The 26,582-nt window shown below is 48.8% G+C and overlaps 1 protein-coding gene, 1 non-coding gene and 1 pseudogene across 9 annotated transcripts in view; 1 reads left to right on the plus strand and 2 right to left on the minus strand.

The window, feature by feature from the left end:
* Positions 1-26,582, minus strand: part of CKAP5 (cytoskeleton associated protein 5) — a 901,993-nt gene that overhangs the window by 230,609 nt on the left and 644,802 nt on the right. For all 8 annotated transcript variants that reach the window (XM_086959680.1, XM_086959676.1, XM_086959682.1 and 5 more), the window contains 3 exons: positions 3,880-4,053; positions 3,551-3,671; positions 2,978-3,157 (listed from right to left, as the gene is read on the minus strand). In XM_086959680.1, the coding sequence (XP_086815806.1) occupies positions 2,978-3,157; positions 3,551-3,671; positions 3,880-4,053 (475 nt within the window). The remainder of the gene's footprint in view (positions 1-2,977; positions 3,158-3,550; positions 3,672-3,879; positions 4,054-26,582) is intronic.
* LOC147729380 (small nucleolar RNA SNORD67) lies at positions 3,398-3,507 on the minus strand. The gene has a single exon (XR_015309229.1). It is a non-coding gene; the product is annotated as a small nucleolar RNA SNORD67 (small nucleolar RNA).
* Positions 25,668-26,582, plus strand: part of LOC147729381 (large ribosomal subunit protein uL3m pseudogene) — a 28,148-nt pseudogene continuing 27,233 nt past the window's right edge.

Consider the following 26,582-nt stretch of genomic DNA (forward strand, 5'->3'; position numbering starts at 1 on the left):
GGATGGAACTCTGTTACGGAAGATGTGGTGTGGAGCCGATACTCCGCCAGAAACCAGAGGCCTCTTATCCATCTCTCCCTGATGGCCACCTCAACCCAGAAGCGATCGCTCAGTCAGCTGTGGGTGAAGAAGGGAGAGGGCCTCTCGGCTCCATGAGTCCCAAAGGTACAGCAGATCAGTCTGCAGAGATCTGCCAAGATGAAGAATAGGTGCATGGAACTCTCTGATCTGATATGGCACAGCATCGCGTAAGGCCTCTCCTCTCCCCCTGCCTCCTCCCAATGGTGTGATGACCTGTCCACTTATTTTATCGCCAAGGTCCAAAAGATTCAAGACAGCCTTAGGACCACCCCCCTAGCACTATGTCCTCCATCCACACTACTCGCCTCTTGCACCACCCTACCCAAGCAATTCTTTGCGCATTTCATCTCAGCAGAGGTGAAAGACGTCTTAGCCATCCTTAAATCATTAAAATCTGGTTCGCCCGCAGACCCCTGCCCTGCTAGGGTCCTGAGTGGGGTGGCGGAGATGGTCTTTCCGGTGGTCGTTAGGCTGGTCAATAACTCACTGCACTCGGTAAGAGTCCCCCTGCAATGGAAACACGCTAAACTCCTCCCTCTCCTTAAGAAACCTTCAGCTGATTCCACACTCCTCTCCAACTATCGCCCTATCTCCCTTCTTCCAGCCTTAGCAAAGGTGTGTGAAAAAGTGGCTTTTAAACAACTGGAGAGATTTGTGGAATTCTCTGGTGCTCTTCACCCAGCGCAATCCGGGTTTAGGACATCTTTTAGCACCGAGACAGCGCTAGTGGAGATTACGGAGGCCATTAGGGAGTGCCTGGATTTGGGCGGCAGGGCGGCTCTGATTATGCTCTACCTCTCTGCCGCCTTCGATACGGTACCCCACCTCCAGCTCCTCTTGCGCCAGTCCGATATTGGCATTTCTGGCACGGTTTGGGAATGGGTTAAATCCTTCTTGGATAACCGTACCCAACAGGTGTGGATGCCCCCCTTCTCTTCATCAGATAGTAGAGTGATCACCGGTGTTCCTCAGGGGTCCACAACGATCCCTCTTCTGTTCAATGTCTACCTTACTCCCCTGATCTATTTGGCGGAGAAGCTGGGTGCTAAAATTATGGCCTATGCCGATGACACCCAGCTTCTCTTCACGTGGAAGGGTGATGACCTTCAGATTGAGATGGCCCATCGGTGTCTCTCATCGGTGTTGTCGTGGCTAGCTCAGGCTAGCCTGAAATGCAACGAAGAGAAATCGGAGGTGCTTCTCTATGGTCACTTCCCTCCTGCTTTCAGAGAGTCCCTCTGGCCTCCGGGGTTTCCTTGTCCCACGGGAGACTGTGGAGTGGCTAAGAATCTGGGAGTTTGGTTTGGAGACGATCTAGGCTTCCATGAGCAGATCAAGAAACTGTCAGGGGTTTGCTTTGGCACACAAGGCCCTGAGGAGATTCTTTCCCCTGCTTCCCGCTTTGCTAGGGAGACTGTGGCCAGGGCGCTTATATTATCTTGCCTACATTATGCCAACGCCCTGTACCTAGGCATCCCAGGGTATCTCCTGGGAAAGCTGCAGGTCATCCAGAATGCTGCAGTTAGGCTTTTATTCAACATCCCGAGACGCCTAAGCGTTCGTAAGCAGCTGAGCAACCTGCACTGGTTGCCCGTTGCTCAGCGTGTGCAGTTTAAAGCTCTGACCATGACACAAGGCACTACATGGCTCGGGCCCTGCCTATATCAGTTCCAGGTTTGCCTTTTACACTCCCAGCCGACCGCTGCGCTTAACTCTGCAAAGACGGCTGGTGATCCCCAGATATTCCGGCGAGCACGTCTTGGCGGGCTGTCTTTTATGGTCAAAGCTGCAACTCTATGGAATGCTCTCCCAGATCTTTGGCACATTAAGGAACTGTCCACCTTCAAAAAACAGCTAAAAACTCACCTGTTTAAACAATCCATCTAGCCTTTGCTACCTCCCATGTTACTGTTTCCCCACGCGCCAGGACACTCTTGAGTAGCAGTGCGCGCTACAAATACCTTTATAACATAACATAAAAAAAAAAAGAAACTGATTGTGCTAGAACCAGCTGGGATATCAGTTCCTAAGTCGGCCGACTTCAGTGTGGGAACGAAACTGCAGGCGCCATCAATTTGCTCTACCAATTGAGTAGGAAAGGCTGGAAAGAGCAGAACTCCACTTCAACTTCTGTTTCCAGAGGATGTGGAGGATGAGAGCATGAAAACTGGCCTCTAAAGTGGGTCCGTTGGGATCAAGAATGGGTACAGGATCAACCCTTGGATTTGGAAAGGGACTTTGAGCAGTCCAGACACTGCGTCGTCTTGTCCTTGGCTACTTAAAGTTTTGCCTTGCGTGCCCCAATGACCTTGGGGTTAATCAACGCACAGTCTCAGCAGGTCTTGGAGTTGTTGCTTGACCCCAGACACCACAGGCACCCATAGTGGGGATCCATCACACACTTGCCTTTGAAAATCTGTTTTCCCTTGCAAAATGAGAGAAAAAAAATCACAGTACAAGTTACTAAGATATGAGTGGAAGCACCTGATCCACATTTGGTGTCACAAAGACAGGAACTGACATCTACATATGGGAGTGGCGCCTCTATAGGTGCCACACGTAATCTCTGGATTGGAAAAGAGCCAGCACAGAGCTGCAAGGTTCCACCTTAAAGAATGCAGAGGTACTATGGAAAAGTTTCTGGATCCAGTTGAAAAACCGCGGAATATTCAAAAGGAGCAATCTGCAGATAGAAGCCTCCATCACAAATGACCTATCCATCATGCAGTGTTTACTGCTACCTGTGTTCACGTCATTGAAATATTTCCATTAAACCCTCCTAATACCAAAACACCAAATTCAAAACTCCTGTGTACGGTAAAACGGCACGATTCTTACTCTAGACTGAGAACATCACCTACAAACAGGTCTGGTAAGCAGTTTACTACGCTCTTACCGAGATCATATTCCCGATGATACAGCTGTACAACTTTACAATCTCATCCTTGTCCAGTCGGTCATCTCCCATGTGCGTGTGGTAGATCAGGCGTAGCTGCATAAAGGTTGCAATAAGGAACTGATCAATGTGACCAGACATGGCTTCAGCTTTATCCTCTTGCCTTAATACCTCGTCAATCTGCAAGCAAAATCAAACCAACATTTAGAAAGTGCTGACCTGCACAAGGATAACTTTTATAAAGTGCTTCAAACAATCTTTACTAACATGAGGCAGTGAATGTTTAACTACCGTGAAAAGCGGACACCCACCCCTTCCAATGGCATAATCCTTCTTTCCCTACAGAACCAGTACATTTTAAACATACCCGCTGCATTTCTTCCATCCCAGATAGATTATAAATGTGAAAAGAGCCCATGTTGTGAGTCAGATGGCCCCTGTGCACATGGCTTTGTCACCAGGGTGATACGGAGCAGTCTCAGCATCACAGACGCTGCAGCTCTGCTGAGGTGCAACTCATCACTCGCACAACTTGGCAACTTGTAAAACTACTGACATGACAAGTCATCTTACCTGAGCCAAAGCCTGGATGCTGGCATTAATATCGCCGCTCGCTACCTGGGAGATCACAAAGTTGATGGTCGAAGCAGTGTTACTGTGCATGTCATCAAAGTGAGGAGAGACTGTACGCATCCTGATGAGCAAGGAAAGAGCGAGCGGAGCCTGTTACACTGAAGGTTTGTATAGATCCATAAAGCAAGTCATTGAAAGCATGGAGACACTTCCTTCTAATACTGAAATCCTCACACCCACATTAAACAATAAAGATACTCAGAAAACCTTATTATGTGAGAAAAGAAGGAAGAAGCTCAAAAGCAGTTTTAGAAACAAAGAGGACTTACTTGGGTTCAGGGATCATGACTGGTTCAAAGATTTCATCCAGTTTGTGTTGCACAAGAACAGGCATCTCACATCTCACTGCACCGCTGTCATTTTCAATCTCGTCCAGATCCAGCTGGAACTCACGAGGGACAGTGTGTGCTGCTTCAGAGTGCCCGCCCATAGACCGAGCTTGGCTAAGGACAAGGAAAGAAGAATACATTGAGACCGAAGTTTTAACTCCATCTTGGTAGGCAAAGCCCACCTAAAATTCAATCCTCTGGAATCTACAAGACCAACTAAGAACCATGTCAGCAAGGGCAGCCAGGGCTTACACCATGAAATCCATCACAGGACAGTTGTAAACCGTACTGGTGAACGAAACAGGCAGCACAGTGCAGTATTCACAAGGGTCTTCATTCCATTAACATGGGGCGAGGTTACACAATCGAGCCACTGCCAGAAGCATCGATCAGCAATAGGGTCATATCTTTGTAGAACACGCAGTGGGGGCAAAGCGGGTTTCAAAGCAGTACACAGCAACATTATTATAGTATCACTGTTTCCAGATTAAATGGATGACGTCTAACGCACAAATATAGAGCAGGCTCCAAAAGAAACTTTCTGAAGGATACTCCGCCTTCCTCACCCAATGAATCCCCTCCATGTGCCAGACTGAATCTGGGAAATTTGCAATAACTCTTGAACCACAGATGGCCCAATGGCTTGTAGTCCACTCGGACAGCTGCCTGGATAAGACATCACAGAGCCATATATAGGGTGACAAGGCACTTTGTACCAGGTCATACGGATGGAGGGGCAATACAAATAACCATGTCCAGTCCATTACTAACAAATGGTCTATACTAAATGCACAACTGGCATATATTCTAAACGTGAGGGAATTTACCTGGAACACTCCTTAACTGGGAAGATGAAATTACCATGGGATCGGACCTAGAGAACTATAAGAAACACTCCTCAAATGTGCAACAAAGATCCATTGGCAATTTGGAGCGCTAAATAAACATTACTCTACTTAAAACGGTTGCAGTGAGGAAATATAAATTTTATGGTCAAGTAATGTTCCCTAGCGTGTACCCCACCGACTCCATGTACCAGCTTAAAGTGCATGTAACTTCCCCCCTGTGCCAGCTATGAAGACGCAAATACATTTGCGTCCAACGTTAACATGTCCTCTTTCAGACCCACCCTGAATGGGTTGAATATTCCGTTCCTAAGTATGCTATGCCAACGTCTTTTTGTCGTGTACTTTGCACGTTTTTCAGCTCTGGCAAAGTAGGCCCTGAATTCTGCCATCGAGCCCTTTTTTTCCTGCTTTCTGACTCCGACAACTTCAGCCCAGGCTGTTTCTGTACCCGTGACCTCTGCTTTACTCCCTGTGCGGCTCATGGCGCTTAGCTCAGCCTGCTGCCTGCCAAGACTGTATTCAACCTTCGAATTATCTGTTCCGCTCCTCGAAAATGCATTCCGGCCTACTAGTTTAAGTAAACATCCCCCCAGCTGCAGAGCAAAGGGCCCGGCCTCACTGTCTCTGTGCAAGTAATTCATAGCCTCTGTTACCATGGTAGGCCCATGCCCCTCGCATTCTCATGTAGACACTTAGGCGCTTATAAACGCACTCACAGTCAGTATAGAATGGCTTCTGCCCCAGAGACCTTTTCCGTTTAGATAGTATGGTTCCCAAACATCAGATATCAGATATGATAGAAGTACGAGTTGATCTGACATGCCAGACTTCTGTCTCTTTCCGCCAGTGTAAATGTCAAGTCCCCTGCACCCTCCAGTTGCACGTCAATCACACGTCATGCAGCTGCGCGCGCATCCAAGCCTCAGATTTCTGCTGACCTTACAAGATTCTGCTTTGTGCCACCCACTTGTGACACCTACCTGTGACGTTTCTAGCACACACCTCTATGTTCACGCCTAGTTCACGCCTTCTAATTACGTATCACTACCACGTGGATGCTGTTATCTTGTTTCTCTCAGCTGTTACGCCTACTGTATTGGTTTCTATAATGCAACTTAAGTATATAAGCTATGTATTGTCAATAAAATATTGCTCTATCCCTTCCTGAACCCTTGTGGTTGCAGGAACATGATATCCAGTTCTAGAACGATTCCTTTTTAAGGAATAAAACCCCTAAGAACTCTAACACCACGGACTCTGCCTTTTTCTTTACGATTGAGTTATTATTGATTAAGTACTTACCTGCATAGAAATTAGGACGGTAAATCAAATATTTACCACATTATTTTGGCGCCCGAATAGGGACCCCTCCCCCACCCCACGCGCCGGTTGGTGCGTTGCAAGCTCTGTCCCCTGCCATCAGTTAGACGGAAACTACGCGTACTGGCAGGATTTCCTGTATCTCCCTCTGGCCCACGGAGGTGACGAAGACTGCGATCAGCACCCAGACGAGGCGGTGAGGAGTGCGGAGGATCCCGACCAGAGCCTAGCCGAAAGAAGCAAGGTCCGAGGTGTCAAGAGGCCCACCAGTTTCCGAAGTATCCACGTGTCGAGTCGAGTCCGGTCTGGTCCAGTCGAGTTTTCCGAGGCCTTCTGTTTCCGTGCTTCCCGGTGAGTACCATTGCTGGGACGTATCAAGACGGGTTTGGGTACACAAACACGGTCTGCACTGTTTTAGACAGTGTATCTGTACTGTTTAGCAGTACATCCGTTATTCAAGTTCTTGCACTGTCATCGACAGTGTATCTGTGCTGTTAAGCAGTACATCCAGTATCTAGAGTAGAGATTTATGTTATAAATGTCTTTCATGTGATTAATGTCGTGGTATGAGTGTGACTGTTTTAATGTGCATTATTGTGTTCTTGTGTAACTAGCTGTATTCAGAATTAAGTAGCAAAGATTGAGCGTTCAGTATTAAGTAAACAAGATGCCGTTTTTCAACAAGTTAAAGCAGATAGGAACTAGGAAAGGGATACTAGAGGAAGAAATTCCTATCCCCCCTAGGGACACTCCTGGAAATTTTATGTACCACAAGCATGGCTTAGATGCCATATTGTATCTAGATTTATGGGCCGATTATACTAAGCATCTAGACGAAAGACCTAGATGGCCTGTTACCGGAACATGGGATGCTGAGTGCATCATGAAGGTAGAAGAAGCACTGTGGAAAAAGAAAGCCAGACAATCTCAGAAAGACGCCATAGAATTTTGGCGTAAGGAATCACATAAGCGTGCTGAAAAGGCACTCCGTAGAGAAGACAGACTTAAAGAATCAGATAAAGCCCAAGAAAACGAATTAGTTACTGAAGGGATCCGAGTAAAATCAGAGCAAATAGACCGCGCACGAAACAACCTCGTAAATGGCATGTATCTCGTGGCCGAGGGTTCGCCTGAGGCCACTTCAGAAATACCGAAAAATCTGCTGCAACCATTGGTTCCAACTAAAGTAAGTCACAGGACTACTAAAGACATATTTCTGAATTCCTATCTGAACGATGTAGCACCCGCTTACACCAATCCACGTGCCCACGTCCCGCCTACTGACGGGGACGGGGGTGGCAACCCGCCTCCAGACCATAACCCGCCATTACCGCAATCAGGTTTCCCCGTTCGACTGCCCACCGTTCCTCCACCTCCACCACTTCCCGCACCTAAAATTGATATACCGAAACCGCTTCTACCTGATCCTACTAAAAGACAAGTTCAAGTACAGATACAGACTCCACAGAGAAATAATGTCCACGCTTCCGCCTCAGGAGGTGCGACCGGGGGTCACCAGACCCCGCCCCCAACACACAGATTACAGCTTAGGGATATGCAGAACCCTTTTACGCTTCAATCACCCCGTCTCGACAGACTCAAAGAACCGCTTCCAGTTTGCAGATACGATCCAGTACCCGGCAAAGACGATAGGATGTTGATAGCATCACTACGATTGCGACAAGCTACAGATTACCTAACATTATTCTCAGGAATGAAGGAGCACCTAGATAGAATATACCATTTTGTCCAGACTGGGGAAGACCCTGACAGTATTAAAGAGGCCATGGCACATCAGAAAGTTGACACTCAAGCATATATATTACGTTTTTTCATAAATTGTCTAATCAGAGAACGAGACAGGCCTGAGACAGAACAGGATGAAATAGAGGCACTAAACAAGTGGGGTCAAAACATATCCGAAGGAAAACATGATAAAGGGGGTTGCATAGCCAGTATGTACAAGAGAATAAGAAAAGCAGTGATAGAAATACACGAAAAAGAGAAAGAAAAAGCCTCCGAGGAGGAGGAGGAAGAACCTGAAGAATCAGAAAGGGCTACAGACACGATAGCGTATGTAGGTAAGGGAACTTACCTTAGGAAAGGCATTCGTCCGGAAAGCAAGAGAGTTTTTCTCTCTGGCATAACAAAACCGAATTCTCCGGAACATCAGTTCCAAGAGACTGATAAAAGGCTTCGAGAACGAATGGGGTACCATGTACTCAATTCTATGGATGAACAAGAACTAGCCCGGTCAGCAGTGTTATGGGCTGACAATACGAACATATACAATGATGACACAGTAGCGCAGACATTTCTGAACCTCTCCCCAGACGAACAGAAATTAGCAGGTGTATACATGATTCAGCACCTCCTCACGTTATACAGAAATCAACATTCTGATCCAGGTCCCTTACACGATACATTAGAAGCACTACTCATGGATAGATGGAGAGGTCTAAGTACCAAGTTAATACAAATAATTCTAGAACGACATAGATACAACACTTTCTTAAGTACCGAATATGTTCCCGCCCCGCCCCCAGAAAGAAAAATGTATCATATGGAACGTCTGCATGGCATTGAAAGTCAGAATCCCTTACGAGAAGTACATCCAGTTATGGGTACCGATAATAACTTGAAACGTGTGTATGTACACACGCCTCTGACCAAATTAGAACTGTTAGAAATGAAGAAACTGGTACCCTGTCATGATAAAGACCCTGCAGGTTTTCACAGAGAACTTAAAGACATGTTACTGATGGGGGATTACACATATGAAGATATAATGAAAATGTTAAAAGTACTGTTGCCCACGGGCATCTACGAGAAACTCAAGGAAAAAGAATGGGAGGAGGGAGACAAAAAGATTGTATGGGCAGAAATAGAAGACGAGGAGGAAAAACGTACCCCAGGGCTAGGCCTTGGGGAGAAAACTAAAGCATTACCAGGTTTGATAGTACAGGTTCTGCCAAGATTACTGACAACTAGAAAGGAAGATTGGGACGCAATTTCAGCCTGTAAACAGAAGCAAGATGAAGATACTAGTGACTTTTATTCAAGATTCAAGAAATGTTTCATTATTAATAGTGGTCTTAAACCAAGTAGCGAGTCGTACCCGCATCTTTTTGTATCAAAGTTAGTGGAGAATTCCCTGTTAGCAGTTAAAAACCGTGTATACAAGGTTGAGAGTACATGGCAAGCAAATACGCCATCACAGATGTTACAAATGTTACAATACCATCAGAACAGAATCAGAGAAGAACAGGATCATGAACAGAAACGTATGAAAGACACGAAAATGAAAATGTTAGTGGCCCAGTCAGTTCCAGCAGACAGCCAGAGAAAGGGTACGACCCAGATAGGTCACGCCGCAGCTCCCGTAAAAGGGACATGCAACTATTGCAAGCAGCCAGGTCACTACGTACATGAATGCCCAGTTCTGAAACATAACATAGCAACAGGTAAAACTAAAGAAAGACCGCATCCGCCTAGACAAGACCAGACCCAGCAACAGACTTCACAGAATGTACAGCCCATGCAGAATACACAGCATACGCATGCTTCATCTCATACAGCACAGACGGTAGCAGTACCACAGCCACAGCCCATTGCCGCGACTCAGCAAGTTTCACAACAGATGTACCAGTATGCCCAATCTGCTTACCCCGATTACCCACGATACACATGAAACAGCCTAGAGAGGGAGTTTGGCTTGCCTCTTATTGAGATTCCTGTAGATCAAGAGGGTCCTTATGTACACAGTCAAGTATTGGGAAAAGACAGAAAGTTTTTAATTGACACAGGGGCAAGCCGCACAACAATCAGCCATGACGAAGTCCCAGGGGCACCCCTCTCAGGCTCACAGAATGTTTCCCTTGGTTTTTCAGGACAGCCTATTGTAAATGAGGTATCAGAACCAGTCCCCCTGGCTGTGGGTCCATTATCACGTGTTACAGACTTGTTACTTACAAAATCATGTCCAGAAAATCTGTTAGGTATCAAAACATTGAAGGCTCTAGGAGCTGTGATATGTTGTTCTCCGGAGGGAGTTAGATTGTTTTTGAGAGATTTCAAGGGTCACTATGTATTACGAGAGTTTGATGTCAGATTGAAAAATGTACCAGATCACCTGTGGGCACAAGGCCCAACCGATGTAGGCTGCATGCACATTACACCATACCGTGTTACACTGAAATCAGGTGTTGTTTTACCGAGAATCAGACAATACAAGTTACCGCCCGATGCTGTAGTGGCTTTACTGGAAATCATTGAAGAGCTCATTGCCCAAGGAGTGGTCGTAGAGACCGACTCCAATATCTGTAATTCCCCTATCATTCCGATTCTTAAACGTACTGATCCCAATGCGCCGCCAGTATATCGGCTGGTGATTGATTTACGAGAACTGAATAAATGCATCGTTCCACAGTACCCTGTGGTCCCCGATATCTCTTCCTTATTGACTGCTATTGATTCAGAAGCAACGCTCTTTACTGTAATTGACCTCAAGAACGCCTTCTTCAGTGTACCTATTGATCCGGAGAGCCAATATCTCTTCGGATTCAGTTTAAATGGACGAAGTTTCAAATTTTCACGCGCACCTCAAGGATTCACAGAAAGCCCCAGCATCTATAGTCAAGCACTGAAAAGACAACTAGATTGTATTCAAATGCCAGTTAACACCGCCTTACTGCAATACGTCGATGATCTGCTGATCACCGCACGAAGTGAGCCCGAATGTGAACAAGCATCACTGACAGTTTTACACTTTCTGGCCGAAAAGGGACACAAGGTGTCTCCTTCGAAGCTACAATTCTGTGTTCAGCAAGTTGTGTACTTGGGTCACTTGCTGTCCAAAGTGGGGAGACAGCTCACTCCTGATCGTATCCAGTTAATTGTAAATATGCCGCAACCCCAGACACAAAAGGAAGTGCGGGCCTTTATAGGCCTCACCTCGTACTGCAGACAATGGATCCCTCAGTATGCATTTCTAGCTAAACCACTCATTCAGTTAACAACACAGGAGGCAGCGACTTCGACTGTCCTTCCTTGGACTCAGGAACACACACACAAGCCTTTGAAGAATTAAAGAAAGCTTTATGCCAAGCACCAGTTTTAGCGACACCATGTTACAGCAAACCTTTTACACTTTTCGTTACAGAACGTGATGGTACAGCGTTGTCTGTCCTCACTCAAGACCAAGCAGGTTCACATAAGCCTTGTGCTTATTTTTCAAGTACATTGGATTCAGTAGCCCAGGCACTCCCTGCGTGCTTAAAGTCAGTAGCAGCAACAGCATTAGCAATCAGACAGAGCGATTCAATTGTCTTAGGACATCCATTAACAGTACAAGTTCCACATTCTGTAGAGGTTCTTTTAAACAGAACCCAGACTCAACACTTGACTATAGCACGACTGACAGGTTATGAATTAACGCTATTCCAGCCACACATAGAAATCAGACGCTGCAGCATTCTGAACCCCGCAACATTGTTACCCTCAATTATGACAGATCCAGCCCCGCATGATTGTATAGAGATCATTAATACAGTAACAAAGCCTCGACGAGACTTAACCGATGTTCCATTGACAAACCCAGACCTGACACTTTATGTGGATGGTTCATGCATGAGAACAAGTACAGGAGAATTAGTGGCCGCGTATGCAGTGACCACTGAAACCGAAGTTAAAGAAACACATCGTATTGACACACTGTCCGCTCAAGCGGCAGAGCTCATCGCTCTGACCCGAGCATGTATACTAGCCAAGAACAGAAATGTTAACATATACACTGATTCCCGTTATGCGTTCGGAGTTGTACACGACTTCGGAATGTTATGGCAAGAACGAGGTTTCTTGACCTCTCATGGTGCCAAGATTCAACACGGTCCCCTCATTCAAGCACTGTTAGAAGCAATACATCTGCCTTCAGGCATATCCGTCATGAAGTGTAAAGCACATATTAAAGTTACAGATTCTGTTTCCCAGGGTAACGACCTGGCAGACCAGACAGCAAAACATACAGCACTGACTCACACTCAGACAACTGACGTGACAAAGACAATAGTACCGACACATTGTATGACAATCAGGGATCCCGCCCTAGATGTAATCGATATTCAGACACATGCTACTGCAGATGAAATAAAGAAATGGACTGAACTAGGAGGGATCCAGACAGATCAAGGTTGGATGACGAAGGGAAAATCTACGTGGTTTCTCCCCGACTCTGGTTCAAGTCATAATAAATACAGCACATAGTCCTGCACATCTAGGAGAGAAAGCGATGTTAGACAGTTTACAGAATCTCTGGTATAACAAACACTTACGAGCAGCAGCAAAACAGAAAGTGCGTACTTGCATGATCTGTTGTCAGTTCAATCCTGGTAAAAGCGTCCCTGTAGAGCAAGGTGGATTTCATCCTCCCGATCACCCTTTTGAAGTACTCCAGATGGATTATATCCAGATGGACCGTTGTCGAGGATTCAAATATGTCCTCGTAATTGTTTGTGCACTTTCCCGTTGGACCGAAGCATATCCAGTCCCAGATTACACTGCTCCGACCACTGCCAGGCAGCTGGTTCGAGAATTTTTCCCACGGTACGGCTTGCCTCGTGTCGTGTACTCAGATAACGGACAGCCATTCTCTTCCGAACTTATGAGACAGGTTTCCCTGCTGCTAGGATATCAGTGGAGATTCCATTGTGTCCGACATCCCGAAGCCGCTGGCCTTGTAGAGAGGCATAACCAGACACTAAAGACCCGCCTTGGTAAAATATGTAAAGAGAAAGGGGTCGACTGGATAGTCGCCCTGCCAGTTGCACTGTTCTACATGAGAATGGTTGCCCATTCGAGATCAGGACTATCCCCGTATGAAGTGGTTTTTGGCAGACCACCGAATATGTGGGGGACGCCCTTACCTAAGAAAATTACCGATGTCGATTGTAATATGCTGACAGATTACCTTGCCTCCTTGATGTCTGCACTCCAATCATGTCGTTCACAGGTTGCCGCAGCTTTCCCTGACAACACTGATGTAAAGCCGCATGATGTCGGTCCCGGCGACCTGGTCCTAGTTAGGAACTTCGACAGGAAAAGTCCGCTGGAGCCCCGCTGGAAAGAGCCGAAGACCGTCCTTCTTACAACGAGGACCGCCATCAAGATTGAAGGCAGAAAGGGGTGGATCCATACCAGCCATATAAAAAAATGTAACGAACTGATGCCAGGAAAAGACTCGTCCACCCCTTCCAAAGACTGTATCCAACCTAGTGACTTTAAAGTTCCGAAACAAGAGAAAACTCCCCAAGAGGAGTACAAACTGAAACTTCGATCTAGCAAGTCAGACAGTTTAATTGTTTAAGTCCTCCCCTAGGTGAATCGGTTAAATAGTTTGACATGTATCCCCTAGATCAAGAGAGAGAGAGAGAGAGAGACAACTCAAGAAACGTACATATTGCAAATCACTCCGTAGTCACTGTATAGTGACACTATTGATTATGTTTTTTCTAAGTCTTCTGATTATTGTTGCGAGTATATTGCTTTCTATATACTACCCTGTTTTCAAGCGTGAACAATCTGCTTACAATGTCACTGCTGAACATTCCTTTAGTGAATTACCTCCCCATGAACTTTCTTACAGACTCGCGCTGCGCAACAACACATTCATTAGTATGTTACATCACTCCCATCAGACTAATAATGCTACAAACTGCTGGATATGTGGCCGACTCCCTCCCTATCAGAAATACAAGGGAGTTCTGCCTCTCTTTCCGTACCCGTTCACTCACAATGGCTCCTGTGGTGCATGGTTCAGAATAATTAATTCCTTAGATCCTGACATTGCTGTTTTTAAAGGGAGCTGGGTTTGGGGAAACTTGAACTTAGTTCTGCTTAATGCCTGTTACCCCGACAAGAAGGGACTCCCCACTAGAATAGGAACTGATCTAGAAAATGAAGTATATGGATTAGGTAATTATACAATTAACCTTATGATTCTTACTGTTGAATCCGAAGCTGCACCAGTTCTCCCTGCTATGTCAGTATTACCAGTCACTGGTGAATTATGTGTCAGTAAGAAAGGTTCAGTACACTTAGGTCGTAGTAAATGTACTACTGTGGTCGAATTCAGTGATCAAGGTAAATCTTCCTTTAGAGCTACCCGTCATTCCTACTTTGTTTGTGGTCATACCGCATACATACGCTTACCTCCAGATTGGGATGGTACCTGTTATATTGCATTCCTTCTGCCACCTGTTTTTCTAGCTCCTCCTGATTACCACCGAAATGCAAATCTAGTAAAGAATAGACTCAGAAGAGATATCCCACTTGTCGACTACACAGAAACGGCATGGGAACAGTACACCGATTTCAATAAAGGATTCTTTTTCTTCACAGGCCCCGTCCAAAATAGTAAACTAATCCGCAGATTAACTAGAACACTTGAAGCAGTAGTGAATGAAACTGCCTCCGCCCTAGGTAACTTAACAGAGGAGCAGTCCGCTATGCGGGTTGTTGTTCTTCAGAATCGTCTTGTTATTGACGTCATCTTGGCAGACAGAGGCGGAGCTTGTAAGGTCATCGGGTCAAGTTGCTGTGTTTTCATTCCAGAAAACGCGCCAACGGTATATCAAGCTATTACACGTCTTCATAAAATTGCAAATCTGATACATCAGAATCCAGGCACCTGGACTTGGTCCGGTTGGTTCTGGACAACGTTAACCGCTTGGGGATGGAAGATCCTATCCTTCCTAGGCGTTGGCCTAGTCATAGTATTCAGTTGTTGCCTGTGCCTACAGTGTGGGCCAGCGATTTGTGGACTGTGTGCCACATCGTGCATTAAACATTCCAGTTTTTTCTCAAAACGTGAAAGAAAGAAAGATGAGCAAATGATGTTACAAGAACAGACTGATAGATTCATGAGGATCGATATATCATGAAGGGTCCGTAGGGAACAAGGAGGGAATGAGGAAATATAAATTTTATGGTCAAGTAATGTTCCCTAGCGTGTACCCCACTGACTCCATGTACCAGCTTAAAGTGCATGTAACTTCCCCCCTGTGCCAGCTATGAAGACGCAAATACATTTGCGTCCAACGTTAACATGTCCTCTTTCAGACCCACCCTGAATGGGTTGAATATTCCGTTCCTAAGTATGCTATGCCAACGTCTTTTTGTCGTGTACTTTGCACGTTTTTCAGCTCTGGCAAAGTAGGCCCTGAATTCTGCCATCGAGCCCTTTTTTTCCTGCTTTCTGACTCCGACAACTTCAGCCCAGGCTGTTTCTGTACCCGTGACCTCTGCTTTACTCCCTGTGCGGCTCATGGCGCTTAGCTCAGCCTGCTGCCTGCCAAGACTGTATTCAACCTTCGAATTATCTGTTCCGCTCCTCGAAAATGCATTCCGGCCTACTAGTTTAAGTAAACATCCCCCCAGCTGCAGAGCAAAGGGCCCGGCCTCACTGTCTCTGTGCAAGTAATTCATAGCCTCTGTTACCATGGTAGGCCCATGCCCCTCGCATTCTCATGTAGACACTTAGGCGCTTATACACGCACTCACAGTCAGTATAGAATGGCTTCTGCCCCAGAGACCTTTTCCGTTTAGATAGTATGGTTCCCAAAGATATCAGATATGATAGAAGTACGAGTTGATCTGACATGCCAGACTTCTGTCTCTTTCCGCCAGTGTAAATGTCAAGTCCCCTGCACCCTCCAGTTGCACGTCAATCACACGTCATGCAGCTGCGCGCGCATCCAAGCCTCAGATTTCTGCTGACCTTACAAGATTCTGCTTTGTGCCACCCACTTGTGACACCTACCTGTGACGTTTCTAGCACACACCTCTATGTTCACGCCTAGTTCACGCCTTCTAATTACGTATCACTACCACGTGGATGCTGTTATCTTGTTTCTCTCAGCTGTTACGCCTACTGTATTGGTTTCTATAATGCAACTTAAGTATATAAGCTATGTATTGTCAATAAAATATTGCTCTATCCCTTCCTGAACCCTTGTGGTTGCAGGAACATGATATCCAGTTCTAGAACGATTCCTTTTTAAGGAATAAAACCCCTAAGAACTCTAACACCACAGACTCTGCCCTTTTCTTTACGATTGAGTTATTATTGATTAAGTACTTACCTGCATAGAAATTAGGACGGTAAATCAAATATTTACCACAGCAGCCATGTTTGAAACAATTGTGTTCCTAAAGAAAATACATCCCAAGCACAGACACAAGCGTCAACCATATGAACAAGTTACTTACCTTTGGTAATGATATATCTGGAATCAACAGTAGTTAGTATTAGATTCCTTACCATAGAATATCCCCAGGCGTCAGACTGGATCCGAAAACTTTTGCGTAGCAGTACCCCTGCGCGTCGGTAGGCGTCGTCTGCGGCTCATCGTCCGTTGTCGGCATAGTTTGCGCCGGGATGACGTCGCCGGAGTACTTAGACGCCGCCCTCGCGCGCTGACGTCAGTTCTTATACACAGCTTTTCAGCGCCAGAAACGCAGAGCCATGATAAAAACCAACACTGGTGCCATGAAACTAGGGCTCTGAAAGGGGATGACCTTCACCCTAGATATCGGTTCGCAGAACGGGGAGGATGGGTGGGGCAGTAAGGAATCTAATACTAACTACTGTTCCTTCCAGATATATTGTTACCGAAGGTAAGTAACTTGTTCATCTGAAAGAAACCGGTTAGTAGTAGATTCCTTACCTTAGAATAGATACCCCAGCAATACCAACCCCGGTGGTGGGTCTGCGAACCAATAATCACACCAGAAAGTCCTGGAGGGCAGAACGACCAAAGAAGCCATCCCTCCGGACTGGACTGTCCAGGCATTAGTGTCTTGCAAACGTGTGCAGCGAGGCCACATAGCTGCGTGACAAATGTCCTGTAAGGGGACTCCCCGGCCCAGGGCAGTAGTAGCCGCCGTGGCCCGAGTGGAATGGGTCCTCAGCCCAACAGGAGGTTCCTTCTTAGCCAAGGAGTAGCATGCCTTGATACACAACACGACCCACCGAGAGATGGTCCGCTTGTGTACCGCCCGCCCCTTCTTAGCGCCCACGTAACCAACAAAGAGTTGGTCATCCACCTGGAACTGTCGTGTGCGATCCAGATAAAACGAGAGCGCACGTTTTGGGTCCAGACGGTGGAGCCGCTCTTCCTTCTTTGAGGGATGCGGAGGCGGAAAGAAGGTGATGGACTGCCCGATGTGGAAGGCTGTGAAAACCTTGGGCAGGAAAGAGGGTCTTGTCCGCAACACAACCTTGTCCGGAAGGACAGAAAGGAAAGGAGGTTTGGAAGAAAGAGCCTGGAGCTCACTCACTCTCCTGGCAGAGGTGATGGCGACCAGGAAAGTAGTCTTCAGAGTAAGAAGACGAAGGACAGTTATGAAGTGGCTCAAAGGGAGCGCACAGCAGATAGGTAAGAACAAGGTTTTAATCCCACTGAGGCATCACAAATGGAACAGGGGGGGGGCAACATATGTGATGCCCTTCGAAAACCTATTTACAATTGGGGACTTGATTAAAGATGGCTGATCAGGTAGTTTTAAAAAGGCTGAAAGGGCAGAAAGGTAGCCCTTGGGAGTGCCCAGAGCAGAGCCCTGCTGGGCAAGAGAAAGAAGGAAGAGAAGAACCTCAGAAAGAGGGGCAGAGAGAGGATCCACAGCCTTTGCTGTGCACCAAGCCACAAATCTGTTCCACCTACAGGCGTATACCGACTTTGTGGAGGGACACCTGGCTGCCAGAATCACAGCACAGACTTCAGGAGGCAAGTCAAATGGCCTCAACTGTCGCCGCTCAATCTCCAAGCATGTAGGTGGAGACTGGACAGGTTCGGGTAGAGGACCGTCCCCTGCTGCTGCGACAGAAGGTCCTCCTGAAGAGGTAGACGAACCGGGGGACCGACAGACATACTGAGTAGCTTGGGATACCAGTACCTTCGTTCCCAGTCCGGAGCCACAAGGATAACTTGGGCCCGGTCGCGCTTGATCTTCTTCAGCACTCTGGGCAGAAGTGGTATAGGCGGAAAGGCGTCCAACAGACCGCAACTCCACTCGCGACGAAAAGCGTCACCGAGCGAGTGCCGCGTTGGGAATTTCAACGCGCATAACTGATGACATTGCGGGTTCTCTTCTGTGGCGAATAGATCTAACCAAGGCTCTCCCCACTGCAGAAAGAGGCCTTGCGCCACATCAGAGTTCAGACGCCATTCGTAATCCATCAAAAACTGCCGGCTAAGTTCGTACGCCCTGGCGTTCAGAGAACCTGCCAGGTGTTTGACCCAATCGCGGTCCGTGAGCCACCACTGCAGCTGTCTCGCAGTGCCCTCCGAGATCAGGACATGGTCGGACAGGTTGCCCTGATGCTGGGCCCCCTGAAACTTCAGGTCCCACTACAGAGCCCGCATCCGCCACCGGGCGTGATGCACCAGAAGGATGCAGGAGGCAATCAGCCCCAGCTCTGAAAGATTGGAATCAGAGCCTGAATATCCAGAACCCGTTGTTCGGGAGGATAAACCCGAAACTGCTCAGAGTTGAGAACCGCTCCGATGAAGAGGAGTTTCTGAGAGGGGCACAGGTGAGACTTCGGCACATTGATGGAAAACCCCAGCTGGTGCAGGAGGTCTGCCGTTGTCTGGAGGTGGCTGATGACTGTCTGGGGCAAGCCGGCCTTCAACAACCAGTCGTCGAGGTAGGGGAAGACTGAAACCCCTAACATGCGCAGATGAGCTGCGACCACCGCCATCACCTTCGTGAACACCCGTGGGGCGCTGGTAAGGCCGAAGGGAAGCACGGTAAACTGAAAGTACTCGTGGCCTACCATGAACCGCAGGTAGCGCCGGTAGGCCGGCAAGACTGGAATGTGGAAATAAACGTCCTGCAAGTCCAAGGCTACCATCCAGTCTCCTGGGTCCAGGGCAGCTAAGACCTGAGCCAGTGTCAGCATCTTGAACTTCTCCTTCCGGAGGAAGCAGTTGACGTTCCTCAGATCCAAGATAGGGCGTAGGCCCCCTTTGCCCTTCTTGGGTACCAGAAAGTAGTGGGAGTAGCAACCACGTCCTACTTCTGGCCCAGGAACGCGCTCGATGGCCCCTTGGCCAAGAGGGCCGAAACTTCCTCCTGCAGGAGCCGCAAGTGATCCCCGATACGCGGTGGTGTTGCGGTGGCATGGCTTGAGGAGTCGTCTCGAAGGGGAGGGAGTAGCCCCTCCGGACGATCTGCAGCACCCACCTGTCCAAAGTAACAGTGCGCCAGTGAGAGTGGTGATGGCGAACCCTGCCTCCCACTGGCGTCACATGGGCCAAAAAGCACGGACTAGGAGGGTTTAGAGGTGGATGCCACGGGGGCAGGTGCGGACTGACTCCGCCTGGTTCCACGACGGCCTCCGCGGCGGGTTCCACGGCCGCCGCCGCCCTGGACGATAGTCTGGCGGCATGTGTGGGGGCACCCCTTCCCTGGCCACGAAAGGAGCGAAAGGCACCCCATTGCTGGCGCGGGGCCGAGAGGCCCAAGGACTTGGCCGTAGCCCTGGAGTCCTTAAAGCGCTCACACGCGTGGTCTGCCTTGTCGCCAAAGAGGCGACGGCCATCGAACGGCATGTCCATCAGAGTGTTTTGGACATCTGCCGAAAAATTGGCGGATCTCAGCCAGGCGTGGCGTCTCACCGCCACTGTCGTAGCCATCGCTCTGCCTAGCGAGTCGGTAGTATCCAGCCCACACCTGATTGAATACTTGGCTGCATCTCGGCCCTCCACAAGGGCGTGGCCGAGTTTGGCCCGTACCTCCAACGGGCACTCTGGCAGCACTTCCGCCACCGTCTCCCACAGAGAGTGGGTGTAGCGGCCCAAGAGGCATGCGGTGTTGTTAGACCGCAGTCCCAAACTAAGGGAGGAGAAAATCTTTCCATAATTCTCATACCTCTTGGATTCCCTGTCCGGCGGGGCCGTCGGGAATGCGGTCTGGGAATTAGAGGCCTGGATGACCAGACTCTCGGGGGTGGGGTGGGAGGACAGGAAACATGGGTCGCCTGGAGCAGGGCGGTGGCGTCTGGCCACGTTCCTATCTACGGGCGAACCCGTAGCGGGCCGGGACCAAGTGCCCAAAAGAATGTCGGTCAAGGCCTCATTAAAAGGCAGCAGAGGCTCAGACGAGCATGACTGCAGTTTAAGGACCTCTGTGAGGTTAGTCCTCACGGCCGCGACGGGGAGCTCAAGGCCCAAGGCCTTGGCAGCCCTCGTCAACACCACACCATAGGTAGCCCCCTCCTCCGAAGCCACGGTAGGAGGAGAGACAAATCCAGGGTCTGGAGAGGTGCCCAGGCCACTGGCCTCCCCAAGGTCTCCTGCCCAGTCTATATTAGACTGACACTCCTTGGTCAGAGAGTCCTCAGACCCCTCCCAATCCTCCTCATCACCCATCTCCTGAGATTCAGGGTTGTAATTGAATGAGGTAGGTTCATAGAAGTAAAAATCTCCAAACGGCGTCGGGTGCGGCGCCGATAGGCACCGTCCCGACGTCGGAACCGAAGCAAGGGAGGTATCGGGGCCGGTGACACCAGACGGACCGACGCCGGGGAGGTCGTAAGGTCCACCGGTGACGATCCAGAGCCCGAGGAAGGCGCCGGTGCCGCTGTTCCCTGCGGTGCCGGGCCAGAGGGCACCGGCGGTGTCAGGATCGCGGGGCCCTGCGGCGCCAGGGCCGAAGCACCCAACGGCGTCAGGGGTCGAAGCCCCCGACCCACTAGGGCCCCCAGACGGGTCCGCTGGGCCCGGAGGCGCCGCAGAGCCCGTCGGAGGAGAAAGGGACCTGATGGCCATGAGGAAACGCTCAATCTCCTCCGGCGTCGCGTTCAGCCCAGGGACCGGAGGGTATGGGGCCGGACGCGACGCCCGCGACTCCCGAGGAGCCGTGTGGGCGGTGTCACCCGAACCCCCGGCCGCATCGCGCGAGCGTCAGGGGGAGCAGAAGAGCGATGATGCCTCTTAGACTTCTTGTGTTTCTTACCTGACGACTTGGACCCGGAGGAGTGGTGCCGACTCCCAGAGCTGTGACGGCTCCGTCCCCGCGACCTGTCCCTCGACCTCCCGTGGGACCGGGACCTCACGCGGCGCGGGCCGACCGCCAGAGTTCGAGCCGCCTGCGGGACCGCTCCCGCCTGGCTTTCCTCGAAAGGGCCCGACAGTCGGAGCAGGCCTCGTCGTGGTCGACGCCCAAACACGTCAGGCACAGGCGGTGAGGATCCGTGACCGACATGGTGAAGTAGTGTGGCTCACTGGTTAGAGGCGGCAGACCCGAGAGCAGAGGACGGCCCGGGACCAGGGTTCGATTCCCGGCGCGGCAGGTTTCTGGACCAGGGTCAGCGGACTCGATAATTCTCTCGCCTCGGTGCCCACTCTGATCAGCGATCACACTCGGCAACTCTGGGCATTAGCTTGCCTCATCTTCACTAACGGCCCCACCAGACCGCCGGGGATGCCTGGTCTCACCCTGGAGATACCCATTAAGGGACCATCTCTCAGGGAAGCCAGGAAGGGTTTCGCAGCGGTCGAAGCGCCTTGGGACCCTACGGGTAAGTAGTGCGCTATATAAATGCCAATACATACATACATGGTGCGGTCGCACTAGTCACAATGATTGAAGCCGGGCATCACTACGGCACCGTCGGAGTCGCAAGACTTCGAAAAGAATCAAAATGATCACCAAAAAGTTAGTCAAAAATTGACTGGTTTACTGCTTTTTCCAGATCTGCGCTGGCTGGCGCGGAAAAAAGAAGAACTGACGTCAGCAAGCGCAGGCGGCGTCTAAGTACTCAGACGACGTCATCACGGCGCCGACGACGGACAAGGAGCCGCAGACGACGCCTACCGAAGCGCAAGGGTACTGCTATGCAAAAGTTTCCGGATCCAGTCTGACGCCTGGGGATATTCTAAGGTAAGGAATCTATCACTAACATGTCTTTTTCAGATGCATAGTGTACGATCTGCAGCTCATATGCCGCGAACACGTCTCGTGGTGGCAGGCTGGTGTGTACCAATCAGAAAACCCACCAGAGTCTGGTCGTTTTTCAGGGGTCATCTCTAAGATGCCCTCTGTGTACATTTTTCATTAGATCCCAAACCAGCATCAGTGTGGGTTTAATGTGCTGAGAAGTTTGATACCAAACTTCCCAGTTTTCAGTAAAAGCCATTATGGTTCTGTAAGTTCGTAGTGACAAACTCCTAGCACCATATACTCTTAATGGTATTAATGCACTTACAAAGTCAAATAATGGACTTCGACAATGCAGGGATACAGGGCTCATGTACCTGTACCCTCACCACTAGTATAGTGCACCCAGCTAGAGGGGTGGCTGATCTATGCCAGGGCAGTGATTTGTAGGCATGGCAGACATCCCTGTGTGCCATGTCAGCTTCACTTTGTTCTGCACCAAAACACGCAGCTGGCAAAGGCAGTGTGTGAGGTACAGGGTCTCCAAGGGTGGTGAAAAGAGTGCTGCTGCCCTTAGAGGCCTTCCCTGGTCACCGTGCCCTGTGCCCCAATGGTACCGTTTACCAGGGGCTGACCTGTGGCCAGAGAGTGCCAATCTGGTTTGGTCTTCAATGCAGTTTATGGGAAAGAACATAGGCCCTGGGCCCCTGATTGGCAGGAGCCCAGGGCACACTCAGTCAAAGTACATCAGAAGTTCAGCAAAAAGTGGGGGCAACCATGCACAAAGAGCACTTTCTTACACCATCCACAAAGGAAGGGGACATACAAAGGGTATAGTCACCCTAAAGATAAGTATCCCATTGGCTACTACCTGCCAGTTCCTGTAATGCCCCTAAATTCAATATTTAGGGGCATCCCTGAACCCTGATCCTCAGATTCGGGGCAACTTGAAGAAGAAAAGGACCAAAGTGCCGTGAAGCAGTGAAGCCTCAAGACAACATCCGACTTTGCCCCAGCCCTACTGGCCTATCTGTAGTCCTCAAAGAAACCTGCTCGAAGAAGAGACTTGGTCCTGCAGGCCCGGCGTCGTAGAGCACCCTGGGAGGACTGCCTGACTTCCCAAAAGACCCAGAACTACAGAGGACAGCATCCCTGCCCACTTCTGGATCAGAGTCCTGTCCACTCTGCACCCAATGCCCACAGCTAGAGTCGGAGTGGCCCCTAGGTCCAGTGAAGTCTCCCTGGCGATCCTGACCTCGAAATCATCAGTGGATGACCTCTCCTGAACTCCACAAAGAATTATGCAGCCTCATCATGAAGGGTGCCCTCTGACCACACCCGGCTCCAGTAAAGATCTGACGTCTAAAGGAACCCTTACATCCTCAGCCTCCTGACTTTAGGGAGCCCAGTCGGCTGTGTCCAGGCGTCCACCGATCTCCCAACATACCTGTTGTGTCGTTGGTAACCTTCGTCTAGCCACCTGGTCTGGGGCTACTGCTTCTTTGTGAAACAGTTTCTCCAACCACTTGCATTGGGCGCACAATCGATCTTTGCACCCTGCACCCGGCCTCCCCTGTTCTACTGGTGGTATACGACTGGTGCGGTCTTGTGTCCCCACAGCCTCCCTGTGCTTGCCTATACCCCAGGCATTTGCTCTGGAACTGCAGGTACTTATGGGCGTAAGACAGTGCACCTCTAATCTCCCCCAGGTTCCTTAGACTAACATTGTGCTCCGGGCACCAGCATTGATCTTTGCCCCCGGCCGAGACTGTGCCGCTGGAGGTGCAGATTTGATGGCCACTTGAACCTTGCCATGTGTGGGTCCATAGCCGCTGAAGACTGGGATTGTACGTCATGTACTTACCCGTTACTGCGCATAACTGTTTTCCTTCCATAGGATTGCATTGTATTTCTTGCAATTTACACTAAGTATTGCTACTGTTGATTGACAAAGTATTTCTAACACTACTGTAAAGCATTTCTCTTTCTATTTGCAAAACACTCCTACTGCACCTGAAAGTTTTGCCATTTCAAAACTAGTAATGACTTGCAAATGAGATTCTTCGTTTTAAAATAAAAGTAAGTAATCTTTTTATACAAGTATTGGACTTTGAATTAGTCATGGAGTGTGTGCCTCATTTCGCGAGTGTACAACAAATGTTTAACACTACTCTCTGATCAGACTAATTGCTCGCCCACACTACTACAAAAGAGTAAGGTATTTTCTACTTCAGCCACTGTCAAGCCTCTGAGGATCCACGGTACTCTGCACACTATATCGTACTTTGGTATCGTATATACAGAGCCAACTTCCTAACAAGTGGACGCTGCCTTAGGGCTTCTTAGGCCTGCTAGAGGGGTGACTTACCCCTGCTGCTTGACGTGGCACACAGGCAGTGTGCCATGTCGACTTCGTTTTTCACTGCACCAAGGCATGCAAGTGGATAGCCTTGGTGAGGGTCCCTCAGGGACCCTCTTCAGTCCCAATACCCTCGGTACCAGGGGTACTATTTACTAGGGACTTACGTGGGAGTCTGACGTTTTGCCAAATGTGGTATGGGTTTAGGGAAATAACTCTGGTACTGGGAACCTGATTAGCTGGAGCCTAGTACGCTACTGTCAAAGTTGCATCGAAAGCCAGGGAAAAAGTGTGTGCGGGAAAGGGCGCACTGCAATAGAAACCCACTTTCCTACACCTTGGAGTACCAACTTTGGTCACCCCATTCAAAAGTTAGAGCTGAGGGGTCAGTATGGAACCCTGTGCTGGCCAATAAGACTAACCGTCCCTTTCACAGTAAAAACGAAAATGTAGTGTTTTTACTGCTGAAACATGCAAGACATGTTCAATCTTTCACTATATTGCACCCTGCCTTAGGGATCGGTAGGCCTGCTATAATGGTGACTTGCATACATTGGAAAGGGAGGTTTTGGGGCTTTGCAGGGGTTTAGAATGGCAAAGTCGAGTCAGCAGTGTTCTTTGCTCGTCCAAGCTGCAATAGCAGACTAGGAGACAGCGTTTCCTTGGTCACACTAGGATGGCATGACCAGCACTGCAGTCCTTGTGGTAAACCCCTAACTTACAAGGCGTTTGATACAACAGACTAGGTATGGGTTATGCAGAGTACAAGTTAGATTATGCCAATTTGGTAGAGGCCAATCAAATAAACACGTTTTAAAGTCAGGGCACTGAGATCTGACTAGCAGACCTCAGTGCATTCCGTTGAGAAACCCGCATCATCAGTCAAACTTTAGGGATGATACAAAGGCATTTCCTCACACTGTCACTACGAGAAATGGTCTTCATAGTCAAGACTCAGAATCGCTCTGCATTGCCTCTTGTGGGGGTACACAAATTGGAGCACTGTGGCATCCAATAGTCTGGGTAGAAACATGTGGAGTAACCCTTTTAGACAGTGCATCACTATAGTTCATTTCAGCAAGGATGGTTCATCCAGTAAATAGCGGATAAATAACAACCGTGGCCACAGCAAATCCTTCTGGGGCAAAAGATAGGACAACCAACAATTTGGTTTGCAGCTGACGACTCATTTCTTTTTGTGGACGAATCCCTGGCCGCTCAATCCCCACGCACGGAGGTGTAGGTTTTACAGGGCTGGGTGTATGACTACCCTTCTGCTGCAACAGAAGATCCTCTCAACGCCAAAGCCTTATCAGTGGACAGATGATTATGACCAGAAGCTCTGCGTAACTCTACATCCTCAATTGGAAGTTACTAAGAGGGCCTGGACACGGTCATTAGTGATCTTCCGAATTCTAGGTAGGATCGGTAGAGGCGGAAAGGTACACAGGAGTTCAGAGCACCACTAGGCAGAAAGTATCTACGAAAAAAGAGCAAGTCACATTGGGAATTCAAATGCACAAGACTTTGGACAGCGAATTTTCAGCAGTGGCGCAAAGACCGAGCCTGGGTTCTCACCATTGCTGCAAGCAGACTACCGCCACTTTGTATAATTGAAATTTGTGATCTCCTAGACAGCACCGACTGAGTTCATTCTCCTTATCGTTCAAAGATCTTGCCATGTGGTTGGCTACCAGGGATGAATCTTGGCGACTCAGCCAATTTCAGAGGTGCAGAGCCTCCTGGCACAGAATCTCAGTCTTCTCTGAAGCCTGGAGGAATTTCAACATTTTTCCCTGGATGACTGAATCCATTGACTTCAGATCCTACTACAGAGCCTGCGTGTGATATCTGGAGTGTTCCAAAAGCAGGATGTGGGAAGCAAGACGGCCAAAAAGCCTCAGATCTGCTCTCACAGACCCAAGTTAGAGGTCGTAATACCGGGATCATAGTCCAAATGGCCTGGGCTTTTTTTTTTTTTTTTAAAAACGTTTGTGCAAGCAGAAGCGTACAAATACGGGCCTACAACCATTACGGGCGCACAAAATCAGAATAGAAATTCTCCAGCAGTTCCTCAGCATTCAATAAGCAATCAGTAAACATTAAAAGGCCCAATATAACCGCTTGGCCTGGGCTTTTTGATCCGCTATGGCAGCTTGAAAGAAAAATGTATCCAG

Source organism: Lissotriton vulgaris, chromosome 2_2 (assembly GCF_964263255.1).
Source record: "Lissotriton vulgaris chromosome 2_2, aLisVul1.2, whole genome shotgun sequence".
Classification (NCBI taxonomy): domain Eukaryota; kingdom Metazoa; phylum Chordata; class Amphibia; order Caudata; family Salamandridae; genus Lissotriton; species Lissotriton vulgaris.